General features: G+C 45.7%; 1 protein-coding gene across 1 annotated transcript in view; it reads left to right on the top strand.

The window, feature by feature from the left end:
* The window catches only part of LOC132590490 (multiple epidermal growth factor-like domains protein 10), a 164,585-nt gene that overhangs the window by 58,494 nt on the left and 89,678 nt on the right, over positions 1 to 16,413 (top strand). The window contains exons 7-8 of the mRNA XM_060263397.1: positions 617 to 753; positions 5,342 to 5,554. Of these exons, the coding sequence (XP_060119380.1) occupies positions 617 to 753; positions 5,342 to 5,554 (350 nt within the window). The remainder of the gene's footprint in view (positions 1 to 616; positions 754 to 5,341; positions 5,555 to 16,413) is intronic.

Here is a 16,413-nt window from a genome sequence, read left to right as displayed (position 1 = left end):
TTTACATTTTTAAACAGAAAAAACATTCCACAAACTCTTTCCCAGTAGCCAGTGCTCTGTCACACTCACAGAGAACAGCTGATAATTGTTGATTGAGTTCCACAAGGTGAGAGTTGTTCTAAAATTAGAACACATCAACCAAAATATATTTCTTTTTAACTTCCATTTCATATTTGATATATGAAGGGAATTATTAAGATATATCTTGGGGTGTGTACAAGAATTTAGGATAGAAGGGGTTTAGGATGAAGAATTTCTAAATCTCCTTTGTAGCTGATGACTTGCTGTCTTCATCTTCCTGTCCCTAGCTGGGCTGTAATCTATGGCAATAACTATACAATGTGCCCAATGTGTGTGGGGTCACTGGTATGCAACTGGACTATCAGTCAGATGTGCATCAGGAAAACTCACTTAAAAAGTACTCAGTGCTGTGAAGGAAAAAGGAGGTTCTAGTTTTTCTCCCATTGCATCTTCACCTACAGGAAAAAATTCCTGGCATTTTAAAGATGCTGCTTACTATAAGAACCTGCTAATCTCTTCACTTCCGCTTCACCCCCCCCCCCACCGCTGTATTCCCATCCATGTGTGATAATATTGAAGTTCTGTTTCCAAACAGGGCACCGTCTGTGGTCAGCCATGTCCAGAAGGTCGTTATGGAAGAAACTGCTCCCAAGAATGCCAGTGTCACAATGGAGGGACATGTGACTCAGCAACAGGCCAATGTCACTGTAGTCCAGGTTACACAGGGGAACGGTAAGAAGATGTAACTTCTTGTAAATTGAACAACTGAGCAAAAGGGAGAGTGAAAAAAGAAACAATAATTTTTAAAAATCCAGTAAATATATTCAGACAGTTATGCAAATCAATTTCTAATTCCAAACTGTAAAAACCCAAACAAAACATCAGAAGGGACAACATAATTTGGAAGTAGCAGTTTTTGTAACAAGTGATTCAACTACATGTTTCTCCTACTGTTGTCCATAGTTACTCAACAGGGTTGCCAATCCCCAGTTGGGTGCCAGGGATCCCCTGGTTTGGAGACCCTCCCTCCACTTCAAGATTATCAGAAACTGAGGGCGGGGGGAGAAGTAATGTCTGCTCAGCACTCCATTGTAACCATGGAGACCAGTCTCCATAGGAGAATTGATCCATGAGTATCTGGGTCTCTAGGGGGCTGTTTTTTGAGGTAGAGGCACCAAATTTTCAGCATAGCAACTGGTGCCTCTCTGCAAAACTCCTTCCAAGTTTCTAAAAGATTGGACTGGGGGTCTAATTCTGTTAGTCCCAAATGAAGGTGCCCCATCCCCCAGTATTTCCAATTGAGGAAAGGCATTTAAAAGGAACGTCATTCCTTTAAATGTGATGGCCAGAACCACCTTAAGAGTTCAATTGTGTTTGTCACAACCTTGCTCCTGGTTGCACCCCCGAAGTCCCCAGATATTTCGTGGTTCAGACCTGGCAAACTTAATATCCAATAATCTGGAAGAATATTCTTGGTATGCTTAAGAAAATGATGCCTTTGGTAACCATAAACTGGGGTGAATTGTATGTACAAAAATATCCTGCTCTTGATTTATTTGAAAAAGTCAACAAGAGAAGGCAAATTTTAAAACATAGCGCATTTATGGCACCAATCATAATATTTTCATTTTTGTACTTTGAATGAAATGGTATTTGTATTTTTCCCCTTACAATGAACAAGAAAAAGGTATAATAATGAAATGAAAAGATGGTTAAACAGTACAAAGCAGCTCTGCCAGTGTCAGCAGTAATTTAAGATTGCTTCATATGCATTTCTGGTTTTGTTTCTTCCCAAGTCACCACCTACGGTACATATATTTTGAAGAGGAAAGCCATGATGTATACACATGGGCACTTTCCGTAACAGATGCTATTGGACATTTTTGTAATATCTCACATGAAATTTTCCTCCATTATGGAATCAGGGAATTTTTTCCACTGCTATCCAGTACCTTTGCTACTAGAAATTTCCATGCAGTATGTAAGGATAACCATACAATAACACACAAAAAACCATAGGAAGAAGTGCACTATAATTTCATCAACTAATATTGTTGCCAGAACAATAGTCTTTTCTTCTGTAATGAAACAGAGGACCTTGTTGTACATCCAAAGATAAGGATGCACAAAGGGGCGATGGTTTCAGGATGATATTATTGTGCACTTTATTTCTATTAGTGTGGTGTGGTGATTAAGTGTGCAAATTCTTATCTGGGAGAACCGTGTTTGATTCCCCACTCCTCCACTTGCAGCTTTTGGAGTGGCCTTGGGTCAGCCATAGCTTTCACAGAGCTATCCTTGAAGGGGCAGCTTCTGTGAGAGCTCTCTCAGCCCCACTCACCTCACAAGGTGTACGTCGTGGGGGAGGAAGGTTAAGGAGATTGTAAGCCACTCTGAGACTTCGAGATTCGAAGTGGAGGGCAGGATATAAATGCAATGTCTTTTATTATTATTACTATTACATTGTAATATATTATGAAATAATTATACAACTCATGGCCCTGTTGCTAACAGACCACAGACCGATACTGGTCCACAGACTGGGGCTCCTGGACTAGACTTTTGCTTTATGTGTTTCACAGCCCTCTAAAAGCTGCAGCATGTCACAGAGATGTCCAGGGGTTTGTTCCTTCCCTGCCAAAAGGAAAGAGGTGGCACAGGGTGTGTGTGGAGATTAAAGTATTCTGTGTCATGGATTTCGGAGAGGAATACTTTTTTTAAAACTAGATGCTGTATTTTTGTGCTTCTGAAAGGTCCTGCTTGCCTACAGGGATTCTTCTTTTCAGTTACTGTGTCAACCTTCTACCTTACTCTCTGCTCTTATGGGTAGAGATTTTGATTTATGACCTGGCTCTGGCATGAAATTTTATAGTAATGTTGGGGTGACCCCATCTAAAAATCATGAAGATCTCTTTAAAACCATTTAGCATCTTGAATAAAATCCAGCATTTTTGATCATATAGAACAGGGCTTTTCTTTTCTTTCCAACTTACCACTAAACTTCCAATGGCCCATCCAAGGAAGAAAGAACAGATTAACAACATTTGCATATGCTTCAGTTAACTGTTGCTAAATTTAAGGTAAGAGTTTCATGTAATGTGGATTTAGAAGGCTGTCATGCTAAAATGGAGCCTGAAAATGGGAATAAATCACTTGTGGGTGAAATGACGTCTCAACTGCTGAAATGAACCCACCCCCCACCGCTCCCAAGCAAAGTCATTTGTACTGTTAAAGTGCTGCTCAGTGGTCTGTGTATGTGGGATGTCATAAGCTGAGCAGAGCTTCCAAATGGAAAGAAAATTCTCTGTGTTTAAGCAGCCATGGGGAAAATAGAATTCCCATTCTCCTTTGCTCTCAGTCATACATGCACGTGGATGCAGCTGTGCTAGACATAGACATGCCCAGGAAGCTCTGAGAAAAGGTGCAGTATTCACAATCAATCTATGGTTCATTTTCAGCTACCGATTATGATATGACCCTAACTTCATTTTTAGGAAAAAGAAGGACAGATCATATATCAAATTCTAAACTTGATACTTGGGTTCTAATTTTAAAAGTCTGAACAATATGACCAAATATGGACAGCAGAGATATTTTTGCAAATCTGGAGAACCCAGGAGCCAGCTTCATTAGAACTCTTTTTCTTCATCAGAAATAGGGATCCAAGCCTCCAGGAGGGGCCAGAATTACAGCTCCTTTCCGGACTATGGAGATCTGCTCCCCTGGAGAAAATGGAAGCTTTGGAGGGTGGATTCTATAGCATTCTACCATACTGTCCCTGTATTCCCCAGGCTCCAGAGGTTTTTTTTTGTAGCAGGAACTCCTTTGCATATTAGACTATACCCTCCTGATGTAACCAATCCTCCAAGAGCTTACAGGGCTGTTCTTACAGGGCCTACTGTAAGCTCTTGGAAGATTGGCTACATCAGAGGGGCGTAGCCTAATATGCAAAGCTACAAAAACCCCCCTACCAGGCTCCATCCCCCAAACCTCCAGGACTTGGCAATCCTATGCTTGCTGTACCTTGCTGGTAGCCATGAGGACCTGGCAACCCTAATCGGAAACAAAATTCATGTACTTTGTGTTCTTCATTTTATCAGTCTTGCATACCGCTTGTATTGTTAAAAAAAAAATTATGTAGCAGTTGGACTTAATCCTGGCCTCTTTTCCAAACTCAAGTATCTTCTTCTGTTACCAAGAGTGAAAAAATGGCACACAATTTATTCTTGTTTCAAACGTCAGGAGAAATGTCATATTATGCAAGTTTATTCTACTTAGAATTGATCCCGAAGTGAAGACAGACACTTCGTAAAATCTTAAATGGTACCCCACATGAGGGATCCGATTGGATTCTGCTACAAAAGCATTTAGCTAAGAGTCATGTTGAAATGACATCATCCCACCTCCCCTTCCTTTCATTAAAAAGATTTATTGAATAGGTTCTGCTAAGAAAGCCAATTTGGTGTAAGAGAGCCAGTTTGGTGTAGTGGTTAAGTGTGTGGGCTCTTATCTGGGAGAACCAGGTTTGATTCCCCACTCCTCCACTTACACCTGCTGACATGGCCTTGGGTCAGCCATAGCTCTGGCAGAGGTTGTCCTTGAAAGGGCAGCTGCTGTGAGAATCCGCTCAGCCCCACCCACCTCACAGGGTTTCTGCTGTGGGGGAGGAAGATAAAGGAGATTGTGATCCGCTCTGAGATTCTGAGTGGAGGGCGGGATATAAATCCAATATCTTATTACTATTATTATTATTTGTTTTCCCAATCTGTCCAATTCCACATTTGTAGTTAGAACATAGGTTTATTACTTCACCTGAAGCCTCTCCTAGGTTTATTTCCTTCACCTGAAGCCTCTCCTAGGCTCTTATCAGTGCAGTCCTAAAGGGAGGGATGCTTAGGGAGCCAACTGAGAAATGTTTCAAAATGACTGCAAGCCATGCTATTGTAAGACTCTTCTTTTGATTGTCAACTGTTTTGATACTTGAAGGATGGGGCCATTTTTAGTCTTCAGATCATTTGCACTTGAACAGAGAATATTGGAGGACATGAAACGTAACAATTTATTTAGCACCACCATTGTGACAGGCCATCTGTAGAACATAAATACAATAGTGTTCCAAGTGCACGGCTCATCAATCAATGGGCAAGAATTTGGGCAGGTCAGAGAATAGCAGTGAATATTATGATGAAGAGACCATTAGAAACTGATGGAAGTGTACGTAAGCAGCAAAATTTTAAAAACAAGTATTCAAAATGGAATTTCCAGTTGAAATGTTTTAATAAAAACAAAGTAAATGTAATTATTTTTGATTTATTCACAGCTGCCAAGATGAATGTCCGGTTGGAACTTTTGGAATACAGTGTGCAGAGATGTGTCAATGCATAAATGGTGGAAAGTGCTATCACATTAGTGGTGCATGTCTCTGTGATCCAGGATACACAGGGGAACACTGTGAAACAAGGCTATGCACTGAAGGTGTTTATGGTATCAAATGTGATAGAAACTGTCCCTGTCACTTACCAAATACTCTCAGGTAAAGTTCTAGAACTTTTGACAGGCATTCTTACTATGAATTCATTCACAAGCAAAGCAATAGTTAAGTAAAAAGAAGAGTGAAAAGGTTGATAAGAATTTTGAAGAAACTAAAATTAAGTCTATTACTTCGTGTCCTGAGAAACAATCATAGTAGCTGTTGCCTGCGGTTAAAAGGACCCTGGATTGTTCATCTGTAAGAAATGGTAACTGAGACACTTAGCTGCTGCCAACATTCAGTTCCCTTCAGAGCAGACTGGATTTGGAACTTTCTCCCTCCACTCCCCCTTTGGTAAATTTGCATATTTTTCAATATACTTGGGAACAGCCTCCAGGGCCAAATTAACAATTAGGCCAAGTAGGCACTGGCCAATGGGTCCCCATATCTTTAGAGGCCCCAGGCCGGCTTCTCCCCCCCTGCCCCCAGTTTTCCCCTTGCTTTCAGCCCTTCCAGCCTTCACATGCAGCCAGCAACTGAGCTGCTCTTTGCCCAACTTGCCTGGTGTGGCTGATGCTGGTGTCATCACCAAGTTTGCCTCTCTCTGCCTCTCCCCTGCAGCTTTGTCAAAGGGGTTTTTGAGAAGGTGCCTGCAGGCTGCAGCAGGGGCCACAGGCAGTGGGGCGGCCACTCCAACTCTGAGACAATTTGTGAAGGGGCCCCTGAGATTTTGACTGCTTAGGGGACTCCACAGGGTGTAATCTGGCCTTGACAATGATATTTTCATGGTTTTTGATAGGGCAGAAGACAAAGTCTGGTGTTCCAAAGAAAAAGCAAAAACCACTGTGTGTGCATGCAACAGGGCTTGCTGGTATGGTACTAACATGTTGTACAGATATCCTTGGCAAAGATGCATTCGCAGATGCTTACTTGGAATAACGTACTACTTTTTAACACAGTGTATTTTTCTACTTAATTAACATATTTGTTTTAAAATTCTAAAATAACACCAAATGACAGAGAAACATCTTCACTTTGTGCAGCATAGGGTTGCCAAGTCCTCTTTGTCCCAGAGTGGGGGACTTTCACACACAATTTGTACCATAGAGTTTTTCCTCTCAAATGGCTAGAGCATCTGGGAAAACAAGAGTTTTCCTGGAAACGTGCTGGCAACATAGGGCCGGCAGGTTAGGAACCAGGTTAGGGCCAGTGGGTTAGGAACCAGCAGGTTAGAAACCTCCCGGGTGGCGGAACCCCTGCCTGGACCTGGGGCTTGGCAATCCTAGTGCAGCATCATTTTGAGAAAGATGTAAGTAGGGAAATGATGTTCTTCATTATTTTGCTTCAAATGATTCAAGGTTGAAGAGGGCCTTAATGTTTCCCTCCAACACAGTTTTTGTCAGTATAAATAGCCACATGGGAACCTGTTTACCCCTTTGTCTGGCTCCATATGTCCTGGGAATGGACACATGGAACCAGGAGAAGGGGCAAACAGTCAGTGAAATAAAGCAGGAGTCAAGTGCACCTTTATGACCAACCAAGTTTTATTCAGAACATAAGCTTTCATGTGCTCTCTAAGCACACTTTATCAGGAGAGGGGATCAGGTATTGTGGACTGAAATACGTGCAGTTTGTTGATTAAGAGGGCAAACTGGCTGTGATCACATGGTGAAACAGTGTGGGTTGGCCATTTGGTCTGGATAGCCATAAAAGATAATAAAGTTTCCTGCCAGTTGGTGTTTCTGCAAATCTAGGTAAATCACAAAAGGACATGTATTTCCTAGTTGTAGTCCACCTAATTTACTTATCAATCTATACATTATAAACATCATTCTAGTCTGCCATTAGAAAATAAGAATACATAAAATGAAAATGGGTTAAGTATATGTAATGAGATAAATAGCCAATATCCCTTCTTTGAGTATGTCAATATAAAACATTATTCTGATACACTATTATAAAAGAGAAATACATTGGAATACTGTGGATGTATAGCTATACTCGCTGAGAGTGGGTTTAGCATATGTAATGAGATAAACACCCAATATCCCTGTTCAGTCCTGGGGAGGTGTTTGTTCCAAGTTTCATAATAATTTGTAATTCAGCAATTTCTCTCTTCATTCTGTTCTTGAAGTTCCTTTGCAGTAAAACAGCTACCGTCACCCATTGAATGCTTTGGAAGGTTAAAGTGTTCTCCCACAGATTTCTCAGTTCTGTAATTCCTAATGTCAAATTTGTGTCCATTTGGCATAGGGTTTGTCCTGTTCGCCTTTTATAGAGAACTGAAGGGCATTGTTGTCATTAAATGTCATATATAATGTTGGAGGATGAACAAGTGAATGAGCCTGAGATGGTGTTGTTAATGCTGTCAGGCCCAGTGACTGTGTTGTCTGGGTGTATGTGGCAGTAAAGTTGGCACTTGGGTTTATTGGAAGCTCTGGTACTGGTGTCCATGCTCAGATGTGATGCTGTATTGTTGTGGGTGAGGAGTTGTTTGAGATTGGGGGCCTGTCTGTGTTCAAGAAAAGGTTAAACCCCCCCAGTACTTTTGAAAAAGAGCTGTCACTGTCCAATAGAGGTTGTAAGTTGTTGATGATACATTTTAAGTTGAGAGTTGTGTGTGACCACTAGTGGTGTTCTGTTATCATCTCTTTTGAGTCTGTCTTGTAACAGGTTTTCTCTGGGTATCATTCTGGCTTTGTTAATCTGTGTCCTGGCTTCATCAGGTGGGTACTTTAGTTCCAAAAAGGTTTTTCGTAGATCCCTCAGCAGGATTGATCCTGTCAGCAGGATTGGAGCAAATGCGGCTGTAGTGTAGAACCTGGCTGTATACAATGGATTGTTTGGGATGGTAGCTAGAGGCATGCAGGTATGTTTGTCGGTCAGTAGGTTTCTGGTATAAGGTGGTGTCAATGCGTTCATTGTTTATTTTTACAGTGGTGTCCAGAAAATGTATTTCTTGCATAGACTGGTTCATTGTCAGGTTGATGGTAAGGTGAAAGTCATTGAAAGCCTGGTGGAATGCGTCCAGGGCTCCTTTACTATGTGTCCAGACCATAAAGATGTCATCAATGTAACGCAGGTATAAAGTAGGTATGAGTGGGTGGGAGCCTAGGAAACGCTGCTCCAAGTCAGCCATAAAGATGTTAGCATATTGTGGGGCTATGAGGGTGCCCATGGCTGTACCATTGATCTGTAGGAAAAGTTCATTGCCAAATCTGAAGTAGTTATGAGTGAGAACAAAATGGCACAGTTTGATGGCAAAGTCAGCTATGTTTTTATCAGAGATTATATTACTTACAGTTTGTAATCCATCTCGGTGTGGGATGTTGGTATACAAAGATTCCACATCCATGGTGGCTAAGATAGTATTCTCTGGAAGGTTGTTCAAAGATTATATTTTCCTCAGAAAATCTGTAGTGTCATGAACATAACTGGGGGCACTGGTGGCATAGGGTCTTAGAATAGAGTCCATATATCCTGATACCCCCTCAATGATAGCGCCTATCCCCGATGCAATGGGACGTCCTGGGTTGCCTTGTTTGTGTATTTTGGGTAGAAGATAAAAAGTACCTGGTCAAGGTTCCTGTGATGTGTCTGACAGGATCTGTTCCTGAATGCTCAGTGGTAATCTTGTTCAATTCTTTTTTATATTCCTGTGTGGGGTCTGAGTCCAGTGGTATGTAAAATGAAGTATTTGAGAGTTGTCTTTGATGTAGTCTGATGTGTTCATGATGACAACAGCTCCTCCTTTGTCTGCCTCTTTAATTGTAATATCCATATTGTTTCTGAGACTGACTATGGCCTTCCTTTCAGCGTGGTTGAGATTTTGCTGTGCGCGGTGTTGTTTGTTGATCACATCAGTCAGTGAAATAGTACAAGAGGCAAGCATGAAGCCTCTCCTTCCTCCTCACAGCATTTGGAGCTGTGCAGGGTAACAAAGGCTTTTTAAAATAGATCAAAGGGGAAAGCCATGTTGGTTTGAAGCAGTAGAACAAAGTAGGAGTCAAGTGAACCTTTAAGACCAACAAAGTTTTATTCAGAATGTAAGCTTTCATGTGCTCCAAGCACACTTCATCAGACGAGGAATCAGGTACAAAGAGCAGAGGTACATATAGCTGGTAGGCAGTGGTTTAGAATGCAAAATGGTACAAATTTAAAATCCAGTGGCAGAATAGTAAAATTAACAAATTCAGCAAACCTTTGATCTGGATAGCATGAGTATGAGAAAGCAATAAAACAGTAATATGTCAAAATGTGAAAATGTTTGTTAATCAATCTATTGTATAAGTCTGAACCAAAGTTTTCCCCATCCAACTAATTTACCTTTTAACATGTAACATACATATAGTTTGCCATTAGAAGAAAAATACATTAAAATATAGTGGAAGATGGGTTTAGTATATGTAATGAGATACACAGCCAATATCCCTATTTTGAGTATGTCAATACAGCTAGAAGAGAAATACATTGGATAGTGATGTTCTTGACCAACTAATTTACTATTTAACATGTAAACATCATTCTCGTTTGCCATTAGAAAAAAGAATACAATAAAATATAGAGAAAATGGGTTAATCAGCAGGGTGTCTGGTTTTTACCTACACTGCCCCCTCAGCAAAATAATTACACAGTGATGTTGCAAAAAAGATTGATGTTGCACTTTTCTTTTGTCCAATCTGGGCAATGATTGTAGTCTCAAGAGCTCATTTCCCCCCCCCCCCCCCCCGCCTCGCCCTCCAAGTTTGGCACATCTATGCATTGCAAAAGGGAGAGGGGAAAAGAACTGTATCTCTCTTTTTCTTTGCAGCCTACGATGACAACTTGGGGTAGGAAGAACGGACGTGAAATAAGCTGGGCTTTTGGTCACCCCTCTCCCCAAATATGTTGCATCTCAGAAAGTCACAGCAGGATAGGGAATCAGAAGAATCTGATTTCTAGCCCATCAGCTGGAGTTGGCTCTGGATTCCCTCTTAAAAAAACTTTTTTTGATACAAAGCAAAATTTCCTGAACAGAGAATCAGATGCTGACCCCCAACTGATTCCTTATCAGCTGGGAGTTGACTTCTGATGGATGCAAGTAGCATGTCCTGTGAATGCACACAAACAGTTGCAAACAGCATATCAATTAATTGGCAAATTGGAAGTGATTCAAAGTGGCAGGTGTTTGAGCATCTTTAGATAGAGCTGAGTTCCATTTTACTTTTCATAAAAATGGTTGCTCACTAATGTGGTTACTGCATTTCCTTATGGTGTAGTGGAAATATACTGGGTTGGATCCCATGACACCATTCTACTGAAAGAGGTGCATTGCTCCAGCAGCGAAAGAGTCTTTCAAGTGGAGCAAGGAGAGAGTCATAGGACCCATTCCATTGTGGGCTTAAGATGTATTTACTAAGTGGTGGATTTGGGCTAGGATTATGGATAGATGGTTGGGAGATCCAGTTGTCTGCCATCCTTCCACCTCCCTGACTTGCTGGTGTGGCTGTGGTTCCCACTCACCTGTCTGCCTACCAGCTGCACCATCAGCTGGCTGGCTGGTTCACACAATGAGAGCTTCTGTCTCTCCTTGCTCAACTGCCTGTACATCAGTAGTGGGGGAAGGAGTGGTGGCTCCCACTTCTCCCCCACCCCTACCTTGCCTCTGGCTGGCTGGCTAATGCAGCAGGGGAGCAGTGTGTCAGACGTGTAACTTACTTATATTGAATTGTAGCTTAGAAGTACTTGACATGATTAACGCCATGATGTATTCTACTGTGACCCCTGCTTTACTAACCGTGAAAAATGTAGCAAGCACCTTTCCTCAAAGCAATCTGTAACCACAAGAAGAAGAATCTCACACTCGGCCGAGAAACCATCTGTGGTCTTTGAAGTTAACATATCCAAGGTTCCTTTCCCCTGGGAAGGAGATAAGGCTATGGGAAGCACCGACTGTCTCTGGGGGTGTGAAAAGGCCATATTGTTTCCTGCTTTGAAATGTAGAAAAGGCTGGTTTCAGCCTTGAAGGGTATCAAACTCAATCTGCCTCTCTGCTAGAATGTTTGTTCTCAAATAAATGGATTAATTTTGCAACATAATGATCCGTCCCTGTTTGAAGTTCCACGTCTTGACATTTTGAGTTTGATCCCTTTGGAGCTTATCCGAACTGGAAACTTCGGCTGGATGGCCAACAAGACGCCAGATAACGGAGAGCCCACCAAACCGATTGAAGAGCCGACAATCCCAATGGGAGTGACGGTAGTCAGAAGGAAAGTTAAGTCGCCAGCTCACTTCTCGACCCTACTCTACACCCCGAAGCAGTGGAAGCCGCGAACCTCCACAGCGTTAATGGACGAGGCCGCGGGGCACTACACCGCGCTGCTGACCGGGGCCGAAGGAGGGGATACCGGCGCGGGGAGAAGTTTGGAGGAGGAAGAAGGGGAGAGACTGCGACGGGGCGAGGACGCGTGGCTGTTGCGAGACGAGATGCTCATCTGGGCCAGAGAAATCTATAACAAGGTCCAGGCCAGCCACCTCCAGATCACCCGAGAGATCCAGGAGCAACTGGACATGATCCGAAGACAGATCGGGGCCCTGCGGCGGGACGAACCCAGGGACCCGCCCGGCGGCGGGCCGGGCGATGGGCCCCAAGATGAGCCGGAGAACTCACCGGGGGGGGGGAACCGGAGGAGCTGCTGGAGGGGCCGCGGGACACGCCTGTGCAACCAGTACGGCCGATACCCGCCCCGGCACCTGGGTTGGTGCTGCCGCCCGGCCGACCAGCAGGACCTGCGCCACTGCCTGCGCCAGCTCCGTGGGACGGCGCAAGGGGAAGGGAGCTGCAGATCACCTTCGACGGGGACCCGGAGGAGGTGGAATACTTCATGATCCAGTACAACAGTTTCATGACCCACTGGGGGGTGACCTTCCCCACCGAGGCCAGCAGAGTGGACTACCTGGCCTCCAAACTGAAGGGAGCTGCTCGAAAGTGGTTCATCAGCCTTTACGCTGCGCGGGGCCCTGCGCTGGCATCGGTGTACGACTTTTTACAAGCCATGCTGCGCCAGTTTGGGGACCCGCTGCAGGAGACAAAGGCGCTGGCCCAGTTGCGCAAGATCGAGCAGGGACCGAGAACGATCCGGGAGTATGCGGCGGAGTTCCAATCCCTCTGCTCTAAGGTGAGGGGCTGGAGCGAGCGCATGAAATACGAGGCATTCCAGAATGGCCTCAACGCGAGCATCCTTGACCGCTGCTACACCCAGGGCCGGCCAGAAACCCTGGTGGGGTGGATCCAGCTGGCGGGTGAGGTCGAGACGAACCTACAGCACGTAATACTCCGTCGCCAGCAACAAACGGCCGGGAAGGGGACCCGGGTCTCCAAGACCCCCACCAAGCCAGAGGTAGAGAAGGCCCCCATCCCCGTTGCTAGCTCAACCCCGGGCGCGGGGAGGAGATGCTTCAGATGCGGGGAACCGGGGCACCTGGCCGTGAACTGCCCGGAGAAGCTGCACACCCCGCCACCAGCCGTGAAGGCGCCTGCGAGCGCCCCGAAAAAGTGTGGAGGGAGACCCAAAGAGCCCAGTCGGGGCAACGCAGCCACGTCGGTGGTGATTGACGAGGATATTATGACCATTGAAGACTCCAGCGAAGAATCGTGGGATCCCGAGCCGGCGGGAAATGACAGCGACCTGCACTAATGGGTGCCAAGATGCAGGTCGTGAAACCGCCGGCACCAATCACAGTGAGAATAACGGGGGAGCTGATGTTTATACCAGTGACTTTGCTGAACCCTAACCTGAAAAGATTCATGCACATGCGGGCGTTGATAGACTCGGGGTGCACCAGGGAAATAATTACCCCTCGCCTGGTGGAGGCCCTCTGACTAGCCAGGACCCCCCCTCCCCCAACCCATCCAATTGGAACAAATGGATGGGACGACCATGAAGGGTGAGCCATGCACAGAGGAGACCCAAGCAGTGCCCGTGGGGACGCAAGAGCACTGGGGGATTGAAATTTTTGTAATAGCCCCTTCCTCTTCCTTCGATGTGGTGGTGGGGGTGGGTTGGTTAGCAAGGCACCAGCCCGACATCCAGTGGGGAGCCCACACCATAGACTTCACTGACTGGCAGTGCATCCACCACCACTGGAGGGAGGAATGGGGCCAAAACCCGCCACCGCGGAACGAAAAGATCTGCGTGACGGTGGAGGAAGTGAAGTCAATCCCCAGGGAGTACCGGGACCTGAAACAGGCGTTCAGCGAGGAGGAAGCCAATGAATTACCACCCCATAGAGCCACTGGCTGTGCCATCGAGCTGATCCCGGGGCAGGAGCTTCCCCGGGCTAAACTTCGCTTTGGCCTGTTCAATGGGGTGGGCAGAAAAGGAAGAGCTTAAGAAATTCATCGATAAAAACCTAAAACGGGGGTTCATCAGGCCGGCCGTGGCACCGCACACCGCCCCGGTCCTATTTCGGAAGAAGAAGTACAGGAGCCTAAGACTTTGCACAGATTTTAGGGGGATCAACGGGATCTCCATTTCCAATGCCTACCCCATCCCCCTGATAAAAAGACCTTCTGAGCATGATATCAGAGGGGAAAATTTTCACCAAACTCGACCTCCGGGACGCTTACTTCCGAGTTAGGATCAAGGAGGGGGATGAGTGGAAGACGGCTTTCAACACGCCGATAGGACAGTTTGAGTATCTAGTAATGCCGTTCGGACTGCAGGGGGCACCGGGGGTGTTCATGAACTTTATAAATGAAGTGTTACGAGAATTTCTGTACAAGGGGGTGGTGGTATACTTGGATGACATCATTATTTACTCAAAAGACTTGAAATCTCATGTGCCCCTATTTCGGAAAGTTCTAACCATGCTGTATCAACATAAGTTGTATGCTAAACTGTCGAAATGTGAGTTCCACCAAACGGAACTAGATTACCTGGGGTTCAGAGTGTCGGGGGAGGGTTTAGCAATGGACCCCGCCAAGATTCAGGCGGTGCTCGACTGGGAGGCACCTTGAATCCGACGGCAGTTACAATCTTTCCTCGGGTTCGCAAATTTCTACAGGGGGTTCATAAAGGGGTTCGCCCAAGTGATGCTGCCCCTAACCAAGCTACTAAAGACTAAGGGGAAAGGGGCCGAGGTGAAGTGGCCTGGGGCGAACTTACACTGGACACCGGAATGCCAGGCGGCCGAGAAGCTGAAGAGGCTTTTCTCCAGTGAACCAGTGTTAGCTCACCCCGACGAACTAAAGCCCTTCGTGGTGCAATGCGACGCTTCCAACGTCGCCGTGGGGGCAATATTAATGCAGAAGGATGGGGAGGGGAGACTCAAGCCATGCGCCTATGTGTCCAAAAAATTCTCAAACGAACAGAGGAATTGGTCAGTGTGGGACAAGGAAGCGTTTGCAGTGACGTACACCCTAAAGACGTGGCGGTCTTGGCTAGAGGGGGCTAGAGTGCCATTTGAAATTTGGACTGACCACAAAAATCTAGAGGCACTAACGGGAAGGAGAAAACTGACCGCCAAGCAAATCAGGTGGGCGGGGTTTTTCGCCAAATTCGATTTCGTACTAAAACACATCCCGGGGTCGAAGAATTTCTTGGCCGATGCACTCTCACGGCTACCGCAGCACGAGAGCCAGAGGGAAGAAGTAGTGGACTCCCTCATCCCCCCGTCGGCGGTGGCAGGGGGAGTGACAACAAGATCGGGGAAGAAAACTGACCCAGAGGGATCTTGGGGAGGAGAGAAACTGAAAGAAGAAGTAGAGAAAGAAGGAGGCGAACTGCCCAATGGAGTAGAAAAGGGGGAGGGAGGCTACTGGTACTACCAAGGTAAAATCTATGTGCCCCAGAGCCTCCGGCCCGAAATATTGCAGCATTGCCATTGCAGTAAACTAGCGGGGCACTTTGGCTACGTGAAGACACTGCACTTAGTGAGTAGGCAGTTTTGGTGGCCCCAAATGAAAAAAGATATCTCAGATTACGTGAGCTCATGCCCCGTCTGTATCATGGCCAAGAAAAGGGCGGGAAAGATCCCGGGGCTTCTCCAACCTATCCCCACAGCCTCCCGACCTTGGGCGGTGGTCTCATTAGACTTCATAGTGGAACTCTCGCCATCCCAAGGAAAGACTGTAATATTGGTGGTGGTGGACACATTTTCTAAGCAAGCACACTTCATTCCATGCAAACAGCTTTCCACCGCCAAGAAACTGGCCCCTCTTATTCTTCCATCACGTGGTCGGGCTTCACTCATTTCCGGAAAAGGTCATTAGTGACCGCGGGCCACAGTTCATTGCCAACTTCTGGCGGGAGTTTTGCAAATTAGCAGGGATAGAACAAGGGCTAAGTTCCGCCTATCACCCCCAAACCGACGGGTAGACGGAGAGGGTGAACGGGCTTCTGGAGCAATATCTGAGGTGCTACATCAATTACCAGCAAACTAACTGGGTGGAGCTCCTGCCCTTCGCTGAGTATGGGTAGAATAACAGCATCCACAGTTCCACCAAAGCCTCCCCGTTTCAAATCGTCAACGGGTATGAAGGGAGGCCCTTCCCCTCGTTACCAGTCCCTAGTACCCCAACCGCCCCCAGTTCGTGTCAGCAATGGTGGGAAGGAATTAGGAAAGGATGGGGGGTGATTCAGGAGAATCTAGAGGCTGCAAAAAAGACCTACAAGGATTACTTTGATAAAAAGCACTCCCCACAATGGGAGTTCAAGGTGGGTGAAATGGTGTTCCTGTCCACCAAGAATCTTCCTTTACCGCAGACGTGCAGGAAATTAGCCTATAAATTTCTGGGGCCATTCAAAATAAAACGAGTTATTAACCAGGTCACCGTGGAACTAGAGCTTCCTAAGATGTTTAGTAAGATCCACCCTGTTTTTCATTGCAGTCTTCTTCGGAAGGACCCTGGAGCCACATCCTGGCACCCCCGCCCTCCAGAG

This window comes from Heteronotia binoei, unplaced genomic scaffold (assembly GCF_032191835.1).
Source record: "Heteronotia binoei isolate CCM8104 ecotype False Entrance Well unplaced genomic scaffold, APGP_CSIRO_Hbin_v1 ptg000047l___fragment_1, whole genome shotgun sequence".
Classification (NCBI taxonomy): domain Eukaryota; kingdom Metazoa; phylum Chordata; class Lepidosauria; order Squamata; family Gekkonidae; genus Heteronotia; species Heteronotia binoei.
The sequence above is the reverse complement of the archived record's forward strand: the minus strand, read 5'-3'. Positions and strand labels throughout refer to the sequence as shown.